This window comes from Notothenia rossii (assembly GCF_949606895.1).
Source record: "Notothenia rossii genome assembly, chromosome: 3".
Classification (NCBI taxonomy): domain Eukaryota; kingdom Metazoa; phylum Chordata; class Actinopteri; order Perciformes; family Nototheniidae; genus Notothenia; species Notothenia rossii.
The window spans coordinates 29,292,923-29,312,160 of record NC_136901.1 but is presented as its reverse complement, the minus strand read 5'-3'; the positions used below and the strand labels follow the sequence as shown (position 1 = coordinate 29,312,160).

Below are 19,238 nucleotides of genomic sequence, written 5' to 3'. Positions count from 1 at the left end.
CTACAAAAGATACACAAAGGCTAGAGCTGGACTTCATTAATACAGGTTTGAACCTATTGGTACTTCACCATTCGATGTTGATTCTTGAGGTCACGATTCAATTCAATATTGACTCAGGATTAAGTACATAGTGTTGCTAATGTATGGATTGCCTCCCCTAATAAACTTGGTGTGGCAAATGATGGCATGAAAGCAGAGGAAAGTGTGCAAAATATTTAGATTTTTACATTTAAAAAGTCAGCTGATTGCAAATATGCAACCACACAAAAGCATAAAAAAGAAAAGCAAGTTTTACAAAAATAAAACATACAATGCCCGTTTTTGAATACCTTGGAAAGCTTGCACAAACGTTTCAACACATGCAGTTGCTTTTAGCTAAAAATAGTTTTTTTGGGGAATTTTTGAATTAATTTAAACTCTGAAAAGATTAAAATCTTGATTCTAACAGGAAAGGATTTATTCCCCCTTCACTAAAAATAATAGCTTCCTCAAAATGCTCCAAATTCTGTATGAAGTCATAAATATAAACCAATGTGCAGCGACTTTAAGTTAGGAGTAAATATCCATGCAGGGACTACTCGCAGTGCTTTGCAGAAAGTTATTTACGTCTCGCCGCCACGATAAGTCATCTGAGGAGATTCCTTAAAGCCTTAGACAAGCCCGCCCTGGCCTGCCTGCATTAGATGGCAGATTGAGAATATAGTGAAGTGCTTATCTCTCAGCTGGAGAGCTGCACAGCTACAAGCTCACCATTTCTGTTAGCAAGAGGTAAAAGAGGGGGGGGTATGGGGTACTTATCTGAGTGTAATCATATCTACACAGCAGCGTACCACAAACATATCCCAGATTGGTGTCGCGATGTTCTCGTGCACACCAGGGACAGACTCAGATACACACTCAGCTTTGTTTTTCCTCAACATTACATGGAGATATTAGTCACAATATAACAGTCTGACAGCAAGCTCCCCCAGAAGCATACTTCAGATGGCATATAAAGACAATATATTGCCCTGATATCTTCTGCTATGTGCCACAGAGCGGGGAATTAAAGCAATAAATTGAGCTGTTAAATTATTAAAGTGATACATACTGGGAGACCTGAGATTAACGACAGCAGGACACTGAGCTGCTGAACAGGGGGGCCACAATCTCACACCACTTCATATGCAACTTTACAAATATTAACTACAAAAGTGATATTAATAGAAAGCTCACAGCATGAGTCTCTTAAGACTCAAGAAATAAAGTATGGTAAATCATCAGTGTATGGAAAATGAATGCATTCAAATAAAAAAAGCCCTTTTGAACGATAGTACTAAAGAAATAATGTTTTTCTTATCATAGGCATGTTTTAATGGTGTTATTATCATCACAGCATTACCAAAGGCTCCTGGCGTCCCCGTGGTGACGGAGCGCACAGCCACCAGCATCACGTTGACGTGGGACTCGGGGAACCCTGAACCCGTGTCCTTCTACATCATCCAGCACAAGTCCAAGTACTCGGAGGACACGTACAAGGAGATCGACGGCGTAGCCACCACCCGCTATAGCGTGGGGGGGCTCAGCCCGTACTCCGACTATGAGTTTCGGGTGGTGGCGGTGAACAACATCGGACGCGGGCCCCCCAGCGAGAGCATCGAGGCCAAAACAGCGGAGCAGGCCCCCAGCACGGCCCCGAGGCAAGTCAGAGGTCACATGTTGAGCACCACCACTGCCGTCATACACTGGGAAGAACCGGAGGCGCCCAATGGGCAGATCATGGGCTACAGGGTCTACTACACCTTGGACTCCACCCAGCACGTCAACCTGTGGGAGAAGCAGATCGTTCGGGAGGCTAACTTTGCCACCATCCAGGGGCTCATCCCCAACAAGACCTACTACATAAGGGTGCTGGCCTACACCTCCGTGGGTGATGGACCTCTCTCCAATGACATACAGATCATCGCCAAGACGGGAGGTGAGAATGTAAAATTCAACCAATAAGAAATATTTGGACTGCATAATGTAAGCTCCATTACTCTAAAGTCACATACCTTCATTAGTGGTTTACAATTAGTTAAGAAAAATACATTCAACCTTGTGCTGTATACTTTATTATATTGTATTGCAATGTGCCTCTCAATACAAATTGGCATGTGTGCCAGTATGTCTGTACTGATCATGAATACTTCAGGATGTAGAGAGTGATATATTCATGTCTTCTCTTTCCCGCTGCAGTTCCCGCCCAGCCCACAGACTTCAGGGGAGAAGCAAAATCAGAAACAAGTATTTTACTCTCGTGGATCGCTCCAGCACAGACCGGACAGGAAAATCAGATCACAGGATATGAGCTGATGTACAGGAAGAGAGACGACAAAGATGAGGTAACTGTTATTGGATTTAAAGTATGTGATGACAAACAAAATACTCTGAATCTCAGAGTAACTAAATGCTGAGTGGTGTGTTGATTGTTTGCAATGATGCGTTGTTTGTTTTATGAAATTAACATGTATTCATCTTAAATATGTATTGTGACTTCATTATCAGAAAGCAGCATTTCATCATCTTAAAAAACTGCCTGAAAGAAGTGACAATGTGAAACTTTGTCCACAGAAACGTATCAGCTTCGAGCCGACAACAACGTACCTGCTGAAGGACTTGAAGCCCTTCACTACTTATACTTTCCGGCTGGCAGCTCGTAGTAAACATGGAGTAGGAGCGTACACCAATGAGATCTCTGCAGAGACTCCACAGACACGTAGGTCTTCCTCCTTATCTCACACAGTTTAAACTCTTTGGGAAGGAACACATTTTCAAATGCATTTTCAAATTAACAAGTGCCTCTGCAAAATCCGCAAGTGACAAGAGTGTCAGGAAGCTCCTGAGCACAGATAAAGCAAATCCAATTTTTCCTTCAGAGGCTTGAATGCATTTGAAAAGATGTAAACATTTAAAAAGAGTGAATAAGTGTTACCTGACCATGCAGGACTCACTTTGAAAAGATTGCATGGACAGGCTTTCATGTGAAGTCAGGAGACAAGGTCACAAAAACCTCCCCTCTCCACCTTTGTTGTGCAAAAAAGTCCTGACTGAAATAAATGATAAAGCCTTGAATTATTTATATGAATGCCCAGCAGTTTCTCATAAGTAAAAGGGCATTTGAGGAAGCCTTGTCTCTTGACATTGCATGTCAGCCAAAAAAAAGAGAGTAGAGGATTTTGATCTTTCTATGTAGCTACACTGCCAAGAACCACTTGGGATTTTCCCATTTTCAACATTGACGTTTAAACTCCATTCAAATTCAAATCAAAAGGGTTGTGGGGTAACGATATCATAGAAAGCTCAAAGCAAGTATTGTCTCTGTAGTTAGGGACATTTCCATTCAAAAGACCTCCGATTTATGAAACAGGTTGAAAGAGAGGAATTGGATTATGTTACTATATCAAATTAAATCCAGTGTGGTTTAACTCGAGAATTCCCCTTGAATCATCAGAGCAAAAACGAAGAAGCGTTTGACTTTGCACATTTCAAATAAATCTGAGGTCTGTAAAAGACAAGGTCAGGATCAGGTGGGTATGAAAGCTCAAACTTTGAAGAGGTCAATGAAAAAGTGCATGCCAATGTTATCAGAATCTAATAAATCAGTCGTGTCTCCTTGGGAAGTTCTCTGTTGTACAATCAGGCTTTTACCACAAACCAACAGGCTTCGGAAAGGTTGGTGACAAATACAACATGTTTCTATTTTAAATAGTTAAAGCATCAACCTTTATGTTTTTGGATTGATGGTAACTGCTTGCCAAATTTGTCTTAGATATCACTATATTGATTTCGGAAAGGTTTATCTTAGATTACCACAAGTATGTTAGATGTATAGGATATAATTAAGAGAATATTAAAATATAATTTGTTTAACTTTTTTTATAATTATTTTTCTGACAACAAAGGTAGGTAACATAATGTTAAAGCTGTTGCTTTTTTCCAATCAACACCTTCCATCCATAATCAGCGTGTACACTTTTGTGTTGATTGTTTCCTTTCATTTGGTCTTTATTTGTGATGTTTCATAGATTTAAAATAAGTTTTGTTTGCCCTCATAAGTCCTTGTGGTTTTTCCTCATTTTGTGTCATTTTATTTTCCCTTTTCCTTTGTTCGGTCACTTCTACCATCATCACCCAAACCAAAAACTGAAACTCCTTTAAAACTAAACAAATGAATGGCCTGAACAAACACAAACCCTTCACCTACACCAAAACCCAAAACCAGAACCATCTGGCCCGCCGCAGGAAGTCAAGTGCTTTAGCTCCAGCTCCACCAGCATCCTGGTAAGTTGGCGGCCCCCCCCAACGGAATTACAAAACGGGATCATAACGCAATACACCATCCAGTATGCTGCTACTGAAAGGGAGGAGACCACCGTACACGAAATCTCCGACATCCCTGCGGAGAGCTCTCAGTACCTTTTGGAGAACCTGGAGAAATGGACTCAGTACCGAGTGACGGTCACAGCTCACACGGACGTCGGGGCGGGACCGGAGTGCGTGCCACAGCTCGTGCGCACAGAGGAGGATGGTATGTGTTCCATAACATAGCTGCAGCGTTAACCTCCCCCGTCACATACTAACAACCTACCAACAACTCCTGCTTCTTCTTTTCCCTCTGCCTGCTTCTAATCAAAGTGACACTTCAAACCTTTTGCCCCTTGTTGGACTCTGCCCTTTTTTCACCTAGACAAACTGTGACTTTGAGAAAGCACCTTTTTTTTGTTGTGGCTTTTTCCCCCAACGCTGCTCAATTTCAACACATGGTATGGCATTTTCAACTGCAGGCCTCCAACTTCCAGTCCCAACTGTCATTTTTGAAATAAACTCTGCAGTGTTTTTGAAAGGCAGCATAATTTTTGGCTTTTTTTTTGGACAGTGGGAAGACCAAAGGGTGGAAGATTTTTTCTTTTTTTTTAAAAGGCCATTTTGATATTTTTGTCCCCTCATGTGATAGAATCATTTTTTTTATTCATGTTTTTCCTCATAGCCAAAATTCTTGTAGTGCTTCAAGCCTTTGAAACACTTGAAGCCGCCTTTGGCTCCACTTTTCTATTTTGGCAAAACACATTTTTATTCCATGTTTTCCAAAACCCACTCTACCCATTTTTAATGTTTCCAGATTAGGTCAGATGTCAGACCTGTTTTTGCTGTTGTTTTTTCCCCTTACCATTGTTGAAATATTGATGTCATGCAGTGCTTGTCGCAGTTTGCTGCACTTTTGTGATTTTTTTTTAATCACTGCAGCATTTTGCGCTACGGCTTTTGGGCAAGATTTGAAAAAAGAGGGTGGAGGGGTCTCTATAATTTTGACCTTTTTTCTTCTATCCCATGATGTTCCTCCAGTTCCTAGCGGGCCACCTCGTAAAGTTGAGGTGGAGGCTGTCAACTCCTCATCAATTAAAGTGATCTGGCGCTCACCAATGCCCACCAAGCAGCACGGTCAGATCCGAGGGTACCAGGTGCACTATGTCAGGATGGTTAATGGGGAACCCACAGGACAGCCAGTCATCAAGGACATCCTGATTGATGATGCACAGGTACAACACCGCCTCTCTCACACGCACAAAATCATTTTCTCACTCTCTCACCTTTACAAGCACCACAGCGAGATATTCTATTAGGAGTAGAAATAAGCTAACTATTAATCATGAATTATGATTGAACGCAGTTAAAAGTGACTATTTTGTCACTGATTGCAATTCTATTTGGCACATATTTATATTCATCAACAGATACCTTTATGTGGTGCTTGCAGAAGAACTGTGTGTGTATATTTTCTGACCAGTGATTAGTGTCTGTACATGGCTTTATTCTGGTCCCTTTTCTCTCTGTATTCTTATATCATAATCAGTGGGAATATGATGATTCAACCGAACATGTGAGTAGTTAAACATAATCCTAATCTTGCTTTCCCCTGCATGAATGGCATGTGGTGTCTCTGCATTAGGATTGAAATGTTTCAAGCTTGTTCAACTTTATAAGATGTTGAAACAACTGAAGGTGTTATCATTGACTAATATTAACCTTAAAGATTTAAATTATATTACTCAAGACAAACATAGTCTTTATCAAATATATCCTATTCCTCCTAAGCATGCCGCAGTGTTACGTTTCTGCTGAGAGAATGTGTCTGTTTTGTCTTTTGTGATGCTGACACCACATCCCACTGTTATCACTCTGCTTGCTTGTGAGTTTCTTGCAACTAAAATCCTGCATATTTACAGGAAATGATCATCACAGACCTGCAGGCTGAGACCACATACTCAGTTACTGTGGGAGCATACACCACTAAAGGCGATGGTGCACGCAGCAAGCCCAAACTGATCACCACCACTGGCGCAGGTATTGTGACAGTGACTGCAAATCTCTCATTATCATCTGCTATTTTACACCATGAAACTGCAATTCTACTCTGTAAGCTGTGAAACTGCAGTTTAATGAGGAAAAAGTGAGAGGCAAACATTATCTTTGACAGTTTGTTTAAAGTGTGAATGCAGCTAATTGCCGTCTCCTTTAGTGCATTAACTGTTACACCGTGGGGTGACATGGAAATGCTGAAGGCATTTTTACATAATGAAAAAGGTAGAGATTCTGAGAGTAAGACAGAAAATAAAACAGGTCAGCTCTTTTACTCGCCTCCTTTGATAGAGAGGTATACATGTACCGTAAAGAAAAAGGACTGTTTTGTACTTAGAAACACCTCAACTGATAATCAATACTATACAAACACTTTCTATCACATTAAAAATACTAGATTCATGTATCTACACGATACACAAGCAGCTTTTTGAAATCACTCATGTGAGGATAATCACAATTATTACAATAATAGAAATGTAGCATTGCTGTCTGTAGCCATACTATATTATCCTGATATGTAAAATAAAATATATAAATATTCCCATTCCTTATGTATTATAACTGATCCAGAGAATCCATAATAAAGTTTATAAAGTTGTATTACTGTTAAAACTGTCACTTTAGATGTGGTTTTCATAGAAAAGTATATATATATATAAATATAATAAGATGTATACATGGTTCTCCATATTGCTAACAAGTTGTCCCATTGCTGTTTTCAGTTCCTGATAAACCTCGACTAATGGTCAGTACGACCAACATGGGCACAGCTCTCCTGCAGTGGCACCCCCCAGCCATCACCCACGGCCCCCTGCAAGGCTACCGCCTCCGCTTTGGCCGCAAAGACGTGGATCCGCTGACGGTCATCGAGTTCCCCGAGCGGGAGAACCACTACACTACTAAAGAGATCCATAAGGGAGCCTCGTACACTTTCCGCCTCTCTGCGCGTAACAAGGTGGGCTTCGGGGAGGAGACAGTGAAAGAAGTCACCACAAACGAGGCTATGCCGAGTGGCTACCCTCAGAGTATCACCGCAGAGGGCGCTACAACCTCCACCATCCAGGTCATCTGGAAACCCGTTTTGCTGCCAGAGCGAAATGGCCAAATAGTGAAATACGCTCTGCAGTACAAAGACATCAACAGCCCACGCAGCCCCTCCGAACTCTTCATCACTGCGCCGGAATCAACGGTCATCCTGGATAGCCTTAAGCCTGATACCACTTATGATATTAAAATGTGTGCCTTCACCAGCAAGGGCTCTGGTTCCTATAGCCCCAGTGTCCAATTCAGGACACAGCCTTTGGATCAAGGTAGGACCAGTACCTGAACCCTTTTTCCCTTTTAAAACCAACTTTTCTCTGCCCGACCACAGCAGCTTCCTCTGAGAAGCTGGCAGTAAAGCCTCAAATGGTGGAAGTCTACCACAGGACTTCGTATATTGTCGTACCATACAGTAGTCTCCATAAATTATTATTTATTTTTAAACTCACATGGAGTAAGTATTTGTCTCTCTTTGTCTCATCAGTCACGCAAAGTTCAGTCATTATTTAAGAGTTGGTGTTAGTAAGAAGGTAAGAATTCAGTGAGTTCAGTTAATGCTACTTTTGGTTTTGATGGAGACAGTCTCAGGTAAGCACTGGTTGTGGGACCCTCAGTGTAGATAGAAAAAAGGGAAAGGATGTATTGTGTCTAAATCACCTGCTCCCCCTTTCTTTTAGCAGTGTTTGCAAAAAACTTTCATGTGAGAGCTGCCATGAAGACATCAGTGCTGCTCACCTGGGAAATCCCAGAGACCTACAACCCCGCTCAGCCTTTCACCGTGAGCACTGCACCAAAAAACATACCATTAATATATGTTTTGACATGCTCTACACGTTACTATGCCACGGAAAGCACTTCAGTTACATCCACAAACAAGATCCTTTTGCATCCAGATCCTTTACGACAACGGGCAGAGTGTGGAGGTGGATGGGAAGCTAACGCAGAAGCTAATCACGGGCCTTCAACCTGAGACGCAGTACTCCTTCCTCCTGACCAATCGTGGAAACAGTGCAGGAGGTCTGCAGCACCGAGTGTCCACCATGACGGCCCCCGACATCCTCCGCACCAAACCCTTCCTGATCGGAAAGACCAACTCAGACGGGATGGTGACTGTGGAGCTACCATCTGTGCAGACTTCTGAGAAAATCAGGTGAGGAGAGTTGATCGAACTTAAGAGGGTTTTAAACCAAAGCAAATTTAAAAATGCAATGCCCTGGAGTGCTCTCTCTAATTTGTTTCGGACTATTCAGTTTCTGGGAATTTCCCTTATAATTGGCAACTTGCATCAAGTGTAATATGATTTGAATGTATAAAAATGGCCCTTTTGTTGGATATGTGAAATCACATTGGTGCCGTAGAATCCATATCACTGATAATTATCGCTGACTGATGCAATAAGATTAAAAGTAAAGATGATAACTTGATAGCTGACCTTGTCAGGGGTTATTCCTCCAAAACAGGGTCATTTATATTCATCCCTACATTCCAGTGTAATATCCACTTCACCTCAGCCATTACACACTAAAGCAGCCCGACTCATTGAGGCGCGCTCCTCTAAGCCCTATAAAGTCTCTTATAGCCGTTCAACAAAGCCCAGGGTTGTCAGAAGGCCAAGGAGCATCCGATTGTAGACCGATGCTTCAAACCCATCTTTTTTTTTTTTTATTTAGCTGGAAGCACTTGGCCCAGTGTTTCTAATGCCAGAGCTTAAGCTAATTACTCTCCCATTAGCCAGCCACACTGCCGTCCTGGCCAACGCTAGCTACTGCAGAGCCCAACCAGGAAGCCCAGAAAAATGTCCGTTATCACTACTGCCACCCAGATGACGGGATAAAAGTCCTTCTTATTCTGAATCTTTCCCGAACATGCATCAAAAATAAATAGGCACCATAACAAAGTGGCCCCAATCCACTCATAAATAACTCCTTCATTTGCAAATGTATGGATATTAGATTATCATTGAGTTTCATAAAGAAAGCTATCCTCTGGGCAAAACTGCATTTGTTTTCTCAGCCATACTGGGTTTTGTTTGTCCAGGAAACAGTCACCATTGACTTGCAAATACCACTTGTGAAAGATGTCTTTTGAAATGTGGCAGTGATCTTTAAGCACGTCTAGATTATTATATACTGTACTTTGCATTTTTCTTTCAGGGGATATTACATAGTGGTGGTGCCTCTGAAGAAGCAACGGACTGGCAAGTTTTTCAAACCCTGGGACAATCCTGATGAGATGAATTTGGAAGAGGTAGGTTCAAAGCATGATCTGGTTATAATGACTCGGGCTACTAGGGAACACAAATACAATATATAATATTCCAGTAATTTTCTACGATCCAGTTTTTGTACACAGCTTCTAAATAGTTTCTACATTACTGTGTGCAGATACCTCACATTTATTTTCTCAAAACTGGAAAGAATAAGTTCCGAGTGCAGGAGGAACAGGAGATGAGTCTCCCTGATTGACGCAAATAGCTGCAGAGAGCACTGCTCATATGGAAATGAGAACATGAAGTAGCCATCAAGTGCACTGCAAACTCAACCCCCATCCATCCCCCGCCTCCGCCTCATCCTCCCCCTCCTCCTCCTCTTTGTGTCTGTGGTAATTACCTGAAGAGCGGCATCAGGCCTTCATGTCTCTCCTCATGCCAGGCAGAGCTAGGCTACTTCGTATGCACAAAAACACCTGACCAATGTTATATTTAGCCCGTTGAAATAATTCAGGAGGTTCTGTGCATCACAGGTAAGATTCAATGGGAAATCAATAGAATGCTTGCTCACTATATAAACTGTGATTACATTGTAGGTATTTCTTTAAATGCAGTGTCATAATCATTGATGTTTTCTATACATTCGGTAAAGAATACATTGCAGTCTGTCCGACAAAAGTGAAAAAATGGAAGCTTCTAAAAGAAAACTCAGTTTACATAAAAGCTGGCAGTATGCATTTGTATTTGATAAATCCTCTAGCAAAGCTTATTTTGAAACTGAGTTTTAAAATATGTATTTCTATTGTACAAACATCACAATACATCACATGTCTACAGGGCTAAAAGAGAAAACGCATGCCATGCCTCATCCTGCATTGGCTCTGCAGCTCGTGCCTACAGGCCCGTGTCTGCAGCCTTGACCGATCGCCCAAAAGTCGCCCTCTGTCAGAATTTATTTGTTTGTCAATATTGGCACTCACCTTTTCACAACTTTTCCCAAGGGCAGCTAGATTTAGCCGTGTTGACAGGAGAGATGATTGAAGACATTATCGGGCAGCACCAACAGCCCCGCAGCCAAAACAGAACACACACAGGAGCGCACACACTCTGATGTGAATGACAGGCAGGCACACACACAAACACACACACACACACACACACACACACACACACACACACACTGAGTGCACCCAACTCTGAGATATGAAATCAGACGCTCACACAACTAGCCCGATATGATTAGCATAATTATGATCCGCGCTCCGTACTGCAAGTTTAAAGTCAGATGGAACAGACTCATATGAAGGGCAGAATGCATTTCTATCTGCCTATTATCATTATTATCATTGTTATTATTATTATTATTACTATTATTGGTTGTTGGAGTAAGATACATGTTTTTGGCTCTAGTGGATTCTATATTTTTTGATATTTAAAAAAAGAACACTATAAAGACTATGATTGCTCGAGACAAAAAAACAAAACACTGGTTTGCTATGTTATTTTTCCCTTCTCAAACTGGCAGTAGCATTGATAAATTATTATTTTTTTCTTCTTTTAATTCTTGCCAATAATGAGTATGTCTTAATTTTGAAGAAATGTTTTCTTCCAAACTTGTCATAATGTGGTTTGAAACCATTTGTTGATGCATAATGTCATTTATCCTCGCTTTGCATATTTTGTATTCATATTTATGAAAAGATGAAGAAAGAATGTTCATCAAATCCAGCAAAAAATGAATTCCGTCTCTTTTTTCCTGTTTGAAGCTTTTGGATAATCCCCAAATGTTTTATGTGCTGGAAATTCACGCAATCATTTATTCTTGCAGTGTTTTGTAGTCAGAAGACTGATAAAATAAGTCATTGATCTTCTCTGTTATGTTCCGTCTTTTGCAATCAGTGTTTCAACTTGGCAATCAGACGGAAATCTAGATTGGCAGATTTTGGTGTGTGTGGATGTCTTGTCATGTGTGCCGGGATGTGTTATCAAGCGTCTGCCTCCTCCCTGTAGCTGCTGAAGGAGATAAACCAAACGAGCAGAGGCCTTCGCCTCCGCAGGCAGGCAGAACCCAAAGCCTACATCGCGGCGTACTTCAAAGACCTGCCCAGCGAGTTCACACTCGGAGATGCAAAGACCTACAGGGGCTTCGAGAACAAGCAGCTGCAGAACGGACAGGAGTACATCTTCTTTGTGCTCGCTGTTTTGGAGATGTCTGAAAATGTAAGTCTGCCCTCTCACACTTCTATCATCTATTATTGGTATATATACGCACTACTTGAGGTTAGCTTCAGACTTCGGTGATCTCAGGGTATTTTTGCACCAAACTTTGCATGTTAAAACACACAAGGGTTAAATACTCTGGTCAGATGTGACTCGAGCATTTGTGAGGCTTCAACTTGAAAGGTTAAATCTGCAGCTGGCCCCAGAAGCTGACCCTTGCTGCTAAGGGGAGAGAAACCCCTTATGACCTTAGCTGATCGCGAGAGTACCTCGATAACAGGGCTACTCTTTAATTGTGTCCTACGTGCGGTCCAGCTTATCTCCATTGCTACAGCTAGTGTGTGTGTGCATGTGTCCGTCTGTCTTAACTGAAGACCTGAAAGCTGCATGATTAGGCAGCCGCGGGCTTGATATGATGGATTTGATGAGCTGCAGGGTCCATAGTGCTGCCTCGCACTCTCTCCGCTCACCCCGAGTTCAGGTAGAGCAAAATGATAATGGCCAACGGAGGGAAATCTCTAATTTGCCCACTGAAGCATATATTTCCTTCCCACAAGACCCTTTTTTATCTGCTAGTAGAATGTGAAATAGTTCAATCAAGGCTTCTGTATAGGAGAGACATTAAAGATCATTTTGATTGGTCAAACTGCAGTTTAGCAGAAATTGCAAGGCAAAACTTTGAATTAGTTTTTAATTTGTATTGTTGGTCATGCCGTCTTTGTCAGAGTCTTGTTAGATATGCTCTGTAGTTAGGGGGAATTAATTGAAGACTTGCGGTGGTGCTTTGAATATCTTGAGCTCAGATCTTATCTTAGGTCTCAAGAAAATATCTGGATCTAAATATATCTTAATCTCAAGATTATCCAAAAAGTAAGAAGGAAGGGGTCGACTTTGTCAAACCAGCAGATGTTTTTTTATATTGACAATGCCTTCTCGCCTGTTTCAGATTATGTACGCCACGAGTCCGTACTCTGACCCGGTTGTGTCTGCGGACACCGACCCCCAGCCCATCATCGACGAGGAGGAGGGCCTTATCTGGGTGGTGGGCCCTGTGCTAGCTGTGGTCTTCATCATATGCATCGTCATTGCAATCCTCCTCTACAAAAGGTGAGGATATTAATGATAATCTGCATTTAGAGTTATTAAAAAATATATATATGTTCACACCAAGTGACGCAATTGCACAGGAATGAACCTCAGATGGGACAACTCCTTTTACACATCACATAAATAGTACATACAGTACATATAAGTAATATATGTGAACCTAAAAAACATGTTTAGCCACTCAATATTAATATATGGTCATTTAATATATAACATGCATGACTATTATGCAAACATTTTCATAAGCACATCATAAAACAGACACTGAGGTATATTTGTCCTGAGACTATCCTTGACCCTCACTCTAAACAGCACACACACATAATCTAAATCCAAACACATAGTTTCCCAAACTATTAAGCCATCAAATGCAGAATCCCACGATACTTCAAACAGACATGTGCGTCAACTGTAAATAAATCAGACTCATCCATCTACCCCCTAAAAAAACACACGCACTAAAACTATGGAAAGCACTTGCGGTAGTGCGAGTTCACACGGAATCAAAGCAGCTATTTTTTTTGTAAACCCCCTATGGTAGCAAGGCCTCGTACTGTCACCGCTCATCAGTCAAGAGTAGGAGGTGGGGGCCTGGGCTTTGACTATCTGCTGCACGTCTATGTGTATGTGTGGCTTCAGAGGAGCCCTGGGGCATCATCCCAGCTAGCATAACCCCCCCCCCCCCTTACTACTACCCATTCCACGAGGGAGACTAGCTCGGATCCTGACTCTGACCTTATGATGCCCTCCTGCTTTGCAAGGATACACACATGCATATATCTCTCACACACACACACACACACACACACACACACACACACACACACACACACACACACACACACACACACACACACACACACACACACACACACACACACACACACACACACACACACACACACACACACACACTCTCCGTCCTTCATTATCTTGTCTCTTTTCACCTTTTGCATAAGGCACATTTGCTGCAGTGTGCATTCAATCAAATGTCCGATCCTAAGCAGAATTTCACAGTAGTCCTAGAGAAGTAATTTTGTGAAGGTAAGATTAGTAAGTGAAGAGTCAGCAGGAACAGTGGAAAATACATAAATAGTAGTTAAATGTAAGAGGTTTATACGCAAAGCTTTATTCTCTTACACCTTATTGTCCTTGGACTCCATTCATATTAAGTTCACGTTTGGATAAGGGGAATTGAAGGAGAATAAAGACTGTGTGCAGGGGGGCTTCAGAGTTTTACATTTGTGAAATGCAGATTTATACATTGATTACCAGGCCACCATTTATTGTAAAAAGAGGAGACATTGCTCTTGCCAAGATCAATTTTAATGTGACACAATGTGCCTCTTTTAAAAACAAGGAACAACAACCCTGTTGAGCTCTGCGAGAAGACATGGGAATAACTGCAGTTATAAATCTGCTAATGTACCAATAGATTTGTTATAAAATACTTTATGTTTATGCTAAATAAAAACAAAGGAAGTCACTGTGATCTTACAAGGAATTTGTTGTTGAATATACTTAACTTTATTTATCTACAAGTAACAGTGGTAGGCCTATGTGCAGGAAAAGACAGCCTCAGCAATTAAGAGTCAAGAGATGACTTTTTCTGCTTGAACAAGAAGCAATCAGCTGAAACTGCTTGAAACAGCAGAGACACAATGTACACATCCTGAATGCACCTGGGTAACTAGTATTTGAAACAAAAAGCCCCAAGACTGCGTAATGGAGCATCATCTCCGAAGCGAAGCATCGCTAATCTTGCATGCAAAGATAGGTTGAGATATGATTGGTTTTCTCTCAAAATCACGTATTCTACAGAAACCGTTGTCTTTATGGAAAATCTAAAAAGGTCTTACCGCCTAATGTTGTGTCGATATTTCTTTCCTTGCTGACCGATGGAGCAGCAAACCAGACAGGTAAGAATGAGAGCAGCAGAGGAAGACTAACTCCTTAAAACCCCTTTATCCCTTTATCCGTCCACTGTAGATAATAAACACATAGAACTAGAGTTGATGCCAATGGTGAAATGATGCCATGTGCTTAATTGAAATCAACACATGTTAAGAAAATGCTTCATACTATAAGCAAAACCAAAGTATTTATATTAAAGCAGAAAAAGCCAGTGACCAATTATGTGTTCTCATTTCTCACTTTGTACACACTAACATTCAGTAGCTTGTGTCAACGGTGACAATGATATGCACTTGTAATGTATCATAAATAGACTCTACAAATATAATATTTGCAATGAACAAATAAAATAAAATGAAGATAAAACGGAGTGTAACAAATAACAAGAATACTTCACAACATAATACAATCTAATTGAATAGCCCTGTAGTCAATTATACATTTGTCTAGTAGTTCCTGTGTCTTGCAAACAATAACAGGACATGGATACAATATAATACTGTCCACAGAGACCCCTAATTACAGCTTTAAAATGACACCTGATCTGACACTATCATTGAAGAGTTACCATTAGGCTTCACTAAGGGTGGCATTTAGCGGTTAGAGGCTATTGTACTGGAGTTCATTATACTGTGAAGTGATAATGTTATTGAGTCCACCCCTGTGGCCCTAGTGTAAAGTAAGAATGCAGTCCTGTCACCTCTTTAATTACATATTTGCCTCCGGTATTTATTCAAACACAAGGCAAGCATTGAGGTTTTACAGCAACCAAAAAAAATAAAACAATGTGCCGTTTGTTCTGCAGAAAAAGAGCAGAATCTGAAGCTAGGAAAGGCAGTCTCCCCAACAGCAAGGAAATGCCCCTGCATCATCCCACTGACCCCGTTGAGCTGCGGCGCCTCAACTTCCAAACGCCTGGTAAGTATTCCTAATAATGGAAGTGACATTTGTCGTATTTACTGTGAATTTACAACCAAATGTGTGATGGGGAAAAGGATGCAAATACTACAAATGACATGCTTAAAAAGGTGCAGATGTGAATTCAATCAATTTTGTCAAATTCAGCCCATACTTCCTCAGAGTCCGTTCTGTGCACGCTAAAAGAACATATCAAGTGTTCATACACAGCCCTGGATACAAAAATGGGAAGCAAAAAGCCAAGACAAGTGTCTTGGACTGCGCCAAACAGCCAATCAGCAAAGGCCAGGGAAAAGCCATGGATGCATTAAGTGATACAATGAATCTTATTTTAGTTTTTGAGTTCAAAGATCACTCTTTTATCCAGAATGGTTGACACCAACTTTAAGAGAATAATGTATCCTCATTATTAGCTGTATATCAAATATGGTTTCTTCATTTGCAAGTACAGCTGACATTGGAACCTCATAATGTAACGTCCAAAAATCGTACCCCTAGTTTTGGCAGCGAGTTTGTCACGACACAAGTGAGCAGTCTGCAGGTAGACAGTGGACAGGTGCTTAGAGTAGGCACGGAGGGTCACAACTGACAGTCTCCTCCCCGGGGACACTTCTCAGTGGAAAATGAAGAGGCAGAAATGCAAGCTTGACAGTTTCATGGCAGCTGTCATCTTCCTCTGCACCTGGGTTATCCAGGTCATCAGGGCTTGTCATGCTTACTCAGAGTGCTGCTGGGAGGGTGTCCTGCTGATGGAGACAGGGCGCAGCACCCTGGAAGGTGAGAGAAATACAAAGTGTGTCATGGCGCTGTATTTGTATGCGAGACAATGAACGATGAAGTGCTGAAAATCGGAGGCACGCTGTAAACACCAGTGTTTACTCGCTATGGCCTTTAGTCCTGAGGTGAGAGGTGGTCAGCGGTCATGCTTTGCCTCAGTCATGTGACCTTTTCCTCGCCTGGGGAAACGATGGGAGTCAGTCCATTTATCACCTAAAAGGAGGTATGCATCTCGGAGAGACACACTTAACTGTCGCTTGAGTTCCTCTGGCAGCGACTGCTCTGGGAACAGGTGTTCAGCGACTGCCAATAATGTTGTTATATCAAAGCCATATTTTTCAGGTCAGGTCGTATGAAAGAGTACGAATTATCCCTGCAGGCTCATTTCTGAGAAAAAATAGATTTTGCATATTTATGAAAGCTCTTCAATGATGTTAGGACCATTACTGGCTGTTTCATCCTGGCAGAGGGGTATTTTTCCTTTTGGCTCAGAGTAATCTCAGCCATACTCCCACTATTTCACTCTCAAGCCATCATCTTTCCCCCAGCAGCCTTTCTGAGAGCTGGTATCTTGGCTCTCTCGCTGCTCAACCACGTGGCAGCTTTCTCTCAAGTCTTGAAGCCCTTCTACATTAGACCAGTACTTTCCTACCCTTTCCTCCACCTCTTTACCTCTCAATGGACATTTTTATCTTAAGGATGCTTGATGTTTGAGCGACGGAGTGTTGGAAATGGTGCTTTCATTGTCCCCCAGTGGTGGAAATGGATTTTGAGTAGCGGGCTGCAATAGAAACACCCTTGGCCGTCTTTCAGAGAGACGTGAGAGTGGGTGGGAAAACGAGGCACAGCTTCCATTAGCTAATGCCCACTTGTGTGCCAGCAACCAAAATGAAACATCACCTCATCGAAGAGAGAGAGACTGTCGAGCAACTGGTGTGTGGAAATGGCACCTGAGTTCTCGAGTTGCAGATGTTCGGCCGCGGGCTGTATTGCGACAGCATGCAAAAAATGTCTAAGTGAACATCAGGAGTGTTCAGATTATACACTTGTGATTGTTTCCTGAAATATAAGTTCTTAAATATGCTTATCACGCATCGCGGCTACAAAAGGCTACAAAGTCAAGTGATCCTAACTGCAGAATATGCAGTTAAGTATAGTGTAACACAATGTCAGCATCCTCAGGTTAAAATGCATATAAAAAAATATTCTATAGTTGCTCAAATTTGATTTCTGCTAGGTCGAACACTTTTCTCATTTCCATGAAGAATGCATGGTGGCATAGCCAAGTTTCTAGCATCATGGCTTCTATGTAACTAATGAATGTGCCATTTAGGAAACACATACTCATGTAACTACTTCCCGTCACATCCCAATTTCTGTGAAGAAACTAGTCATCACATTGCTAACGACATCTGCTATGTATTTAAAAGCCGCCGTTTTCTCCGCAGGTTCAGGTGCGTCCAGTCACCCCAGTAACCTCCATTTGTCAAGTTAGTTGTTCTCGATTATGCATTTTACATGTTTTGTTTTTGTAGCTTTAACTCCCTTCTTTTCTGCCTAGCTTTGTATTCCCATCCCCATCTAATCCATCTGGTGTTTTATGCTACGTCATCACAGGAGGCGGCGTTTGAAATGACAGCCTGAACAAATGTCATCACTCAAAGCAGACATCAACATCTGGCCCAACATTTTGAATGTTTTCCTTCTTTCTTTCTTTTTGGGATGTTTGTTTGTGTCTTAGCGTCATGCTAACTCTCCATGCAGCTTTCTGTGTGAATAACAGTTTTCTCTCTCAATAGGGAGAGACCCAGTGCTAGATGACTTCTCATTGGCTTTGTGTCCATATCCTCTTTACGAGCATGGCCACTGCTTTGAGTGAACAAACTAGCCTAACAAGATCCACTCTTCCATCCCCCTGTTAAACACACATGCTGCTTATCTAATGCTTAAGCGATGCCCTCTAATAAGACATTTGATTAAACTTCATTCCATCTGTTCGACAGGTATGGCAAACCATCCTCAAATCCCAATCATGGAGCTGGCCGATCATCAGGAGCGCCTGAAAGCCAATGACAACCTCAAGTTCTCACAGGAGTACGAGGTAAGGAGAAATAAAAGATACCCAATGTGGATTTAGCAGTTGTGATAAGTGTTGTAGCGCCGATGGTTACATGAAGACAATACAGCATAATTCAAGTATTATATATGAGCAGGTACTCACATGAACTCAAATGACTGTCAATATTATAATGTTATATTAAAACTCAACTCTCAATTCAGACTACAAACATTCAGTGAAGCAAAACTACACAAAGGAATATCGGTACCAATTTATAATAACCACCATTATTGAGGCAATTGTGTTAGTTAACATCTATTTTATTCTTAAAATCGAGTAAATGCTAAAAGTAATTCAGATTACTTTTTGGTCTATACTATTACCAGATAATTGAAATGTGTCTACACTAGGCTACACTTTACTTATTCTTTCACATCCAGCTAGTTAGTTATATTTTCACTAACGTTTAAGTCTAAAAATGAATCATGGGACAAAGGTGATTTATGTATCCCGTGATTAAATGTTAAAGTCCTTCAAATGTAAGCGCCCTCAAAAGCCAGAGAGCTGCAGTCAGACACAGAGTGTTTCCTTCATAATGGCTTTGCATGGTAG

The 19,238-nt window shown here is 41.4% G+C and overlaps 2 protein-coding genes across 29 annotated transcripts in view; one reads left to right on the top strand and one right to left on the bottom strand.

Annotated features, from left to right (window-relative positions):
- LOC307031877 (uncharacterized protein) overlaps positions 1–19,238 on the bottom strand; it is a 187,885-nt gene that overhangs the window by 25,455 nt on the left and 143,192 nt on the right. The gene's annotated exons all lie outside the window — the stretch shown is intronic.
- The window catches only part of LOC307031874 (receptor-type tyrosine-protein phosphatase delta), a 121,858-nt gene that overhangs the window by 82,172 nt on the left and 20,448 nt on the right, over positions 1–19,238 (top strand). For 3 of the 28 annotated variants that reach the window (XM_079669408.1, XM_079669404.1, XM_079669392.1), the window contains 17 exons: positions 1,376–1,957; positions 2,218–2,363; positions 2,593–2,737; positions 4,244–4,549; positions 5,365–5,558; positions 5,873–5,899; positions 6,246–6,363; positions 7,104–7,691; positions 8,103–8,200; positions 8,316–8,572; positions 9,576–9,669; positions 11,642–11,851; positions 12,798–12,958; positions 14,866–14,877; positions 15,678–15,790; positions 18,016–18,057; positions 18,571–18,668. In XM_079669408.1, coding sequence (XP_079525534.1) covers positions 1,376–1,957; positions 2,218–2,363; positions 2,593–2,737; positions 4,244–4,549; positions 5,365–5,558; positions 5,873–5,899; positions 6,246–6,363; positions 7,104–7,691; positions 8,103–8,200; positions 8,316–8,572; positions 9,576–9,669; positions 11,642–11,851; positions 12,798–12,958; positions 14,866–14,877; positions 15,678–15,790; positions 18,016–18,057; positions 18,571–18,668 — 3,191 coding nt within the window. Of the gene's footprint in view, positions 1–1,375; positions 1,958–2,217; positions 2,364–2,592; positions 2,738–4,243; positions 4,550–5,364; positions 5,559–5,872; positions 5,900–6,245; positions 6,364–7,103; positions 7,692–8,099; positions 8,201–8,315; positions 8,573–9,575; positions 9,670–11,641; positions 11,852–12,797; positions 12,959–14,865; positions 14,878–15,677; positions 15,791–18,015; positions 18,058–18,570; positions 18,669–19,238 lie in introns of all 28 variants that reach the window. The other 25 variants (XM_079669406.1, XM_079669403.1, XM_079669381.1 and 22 more) reach the window with 11 other exon arrangements.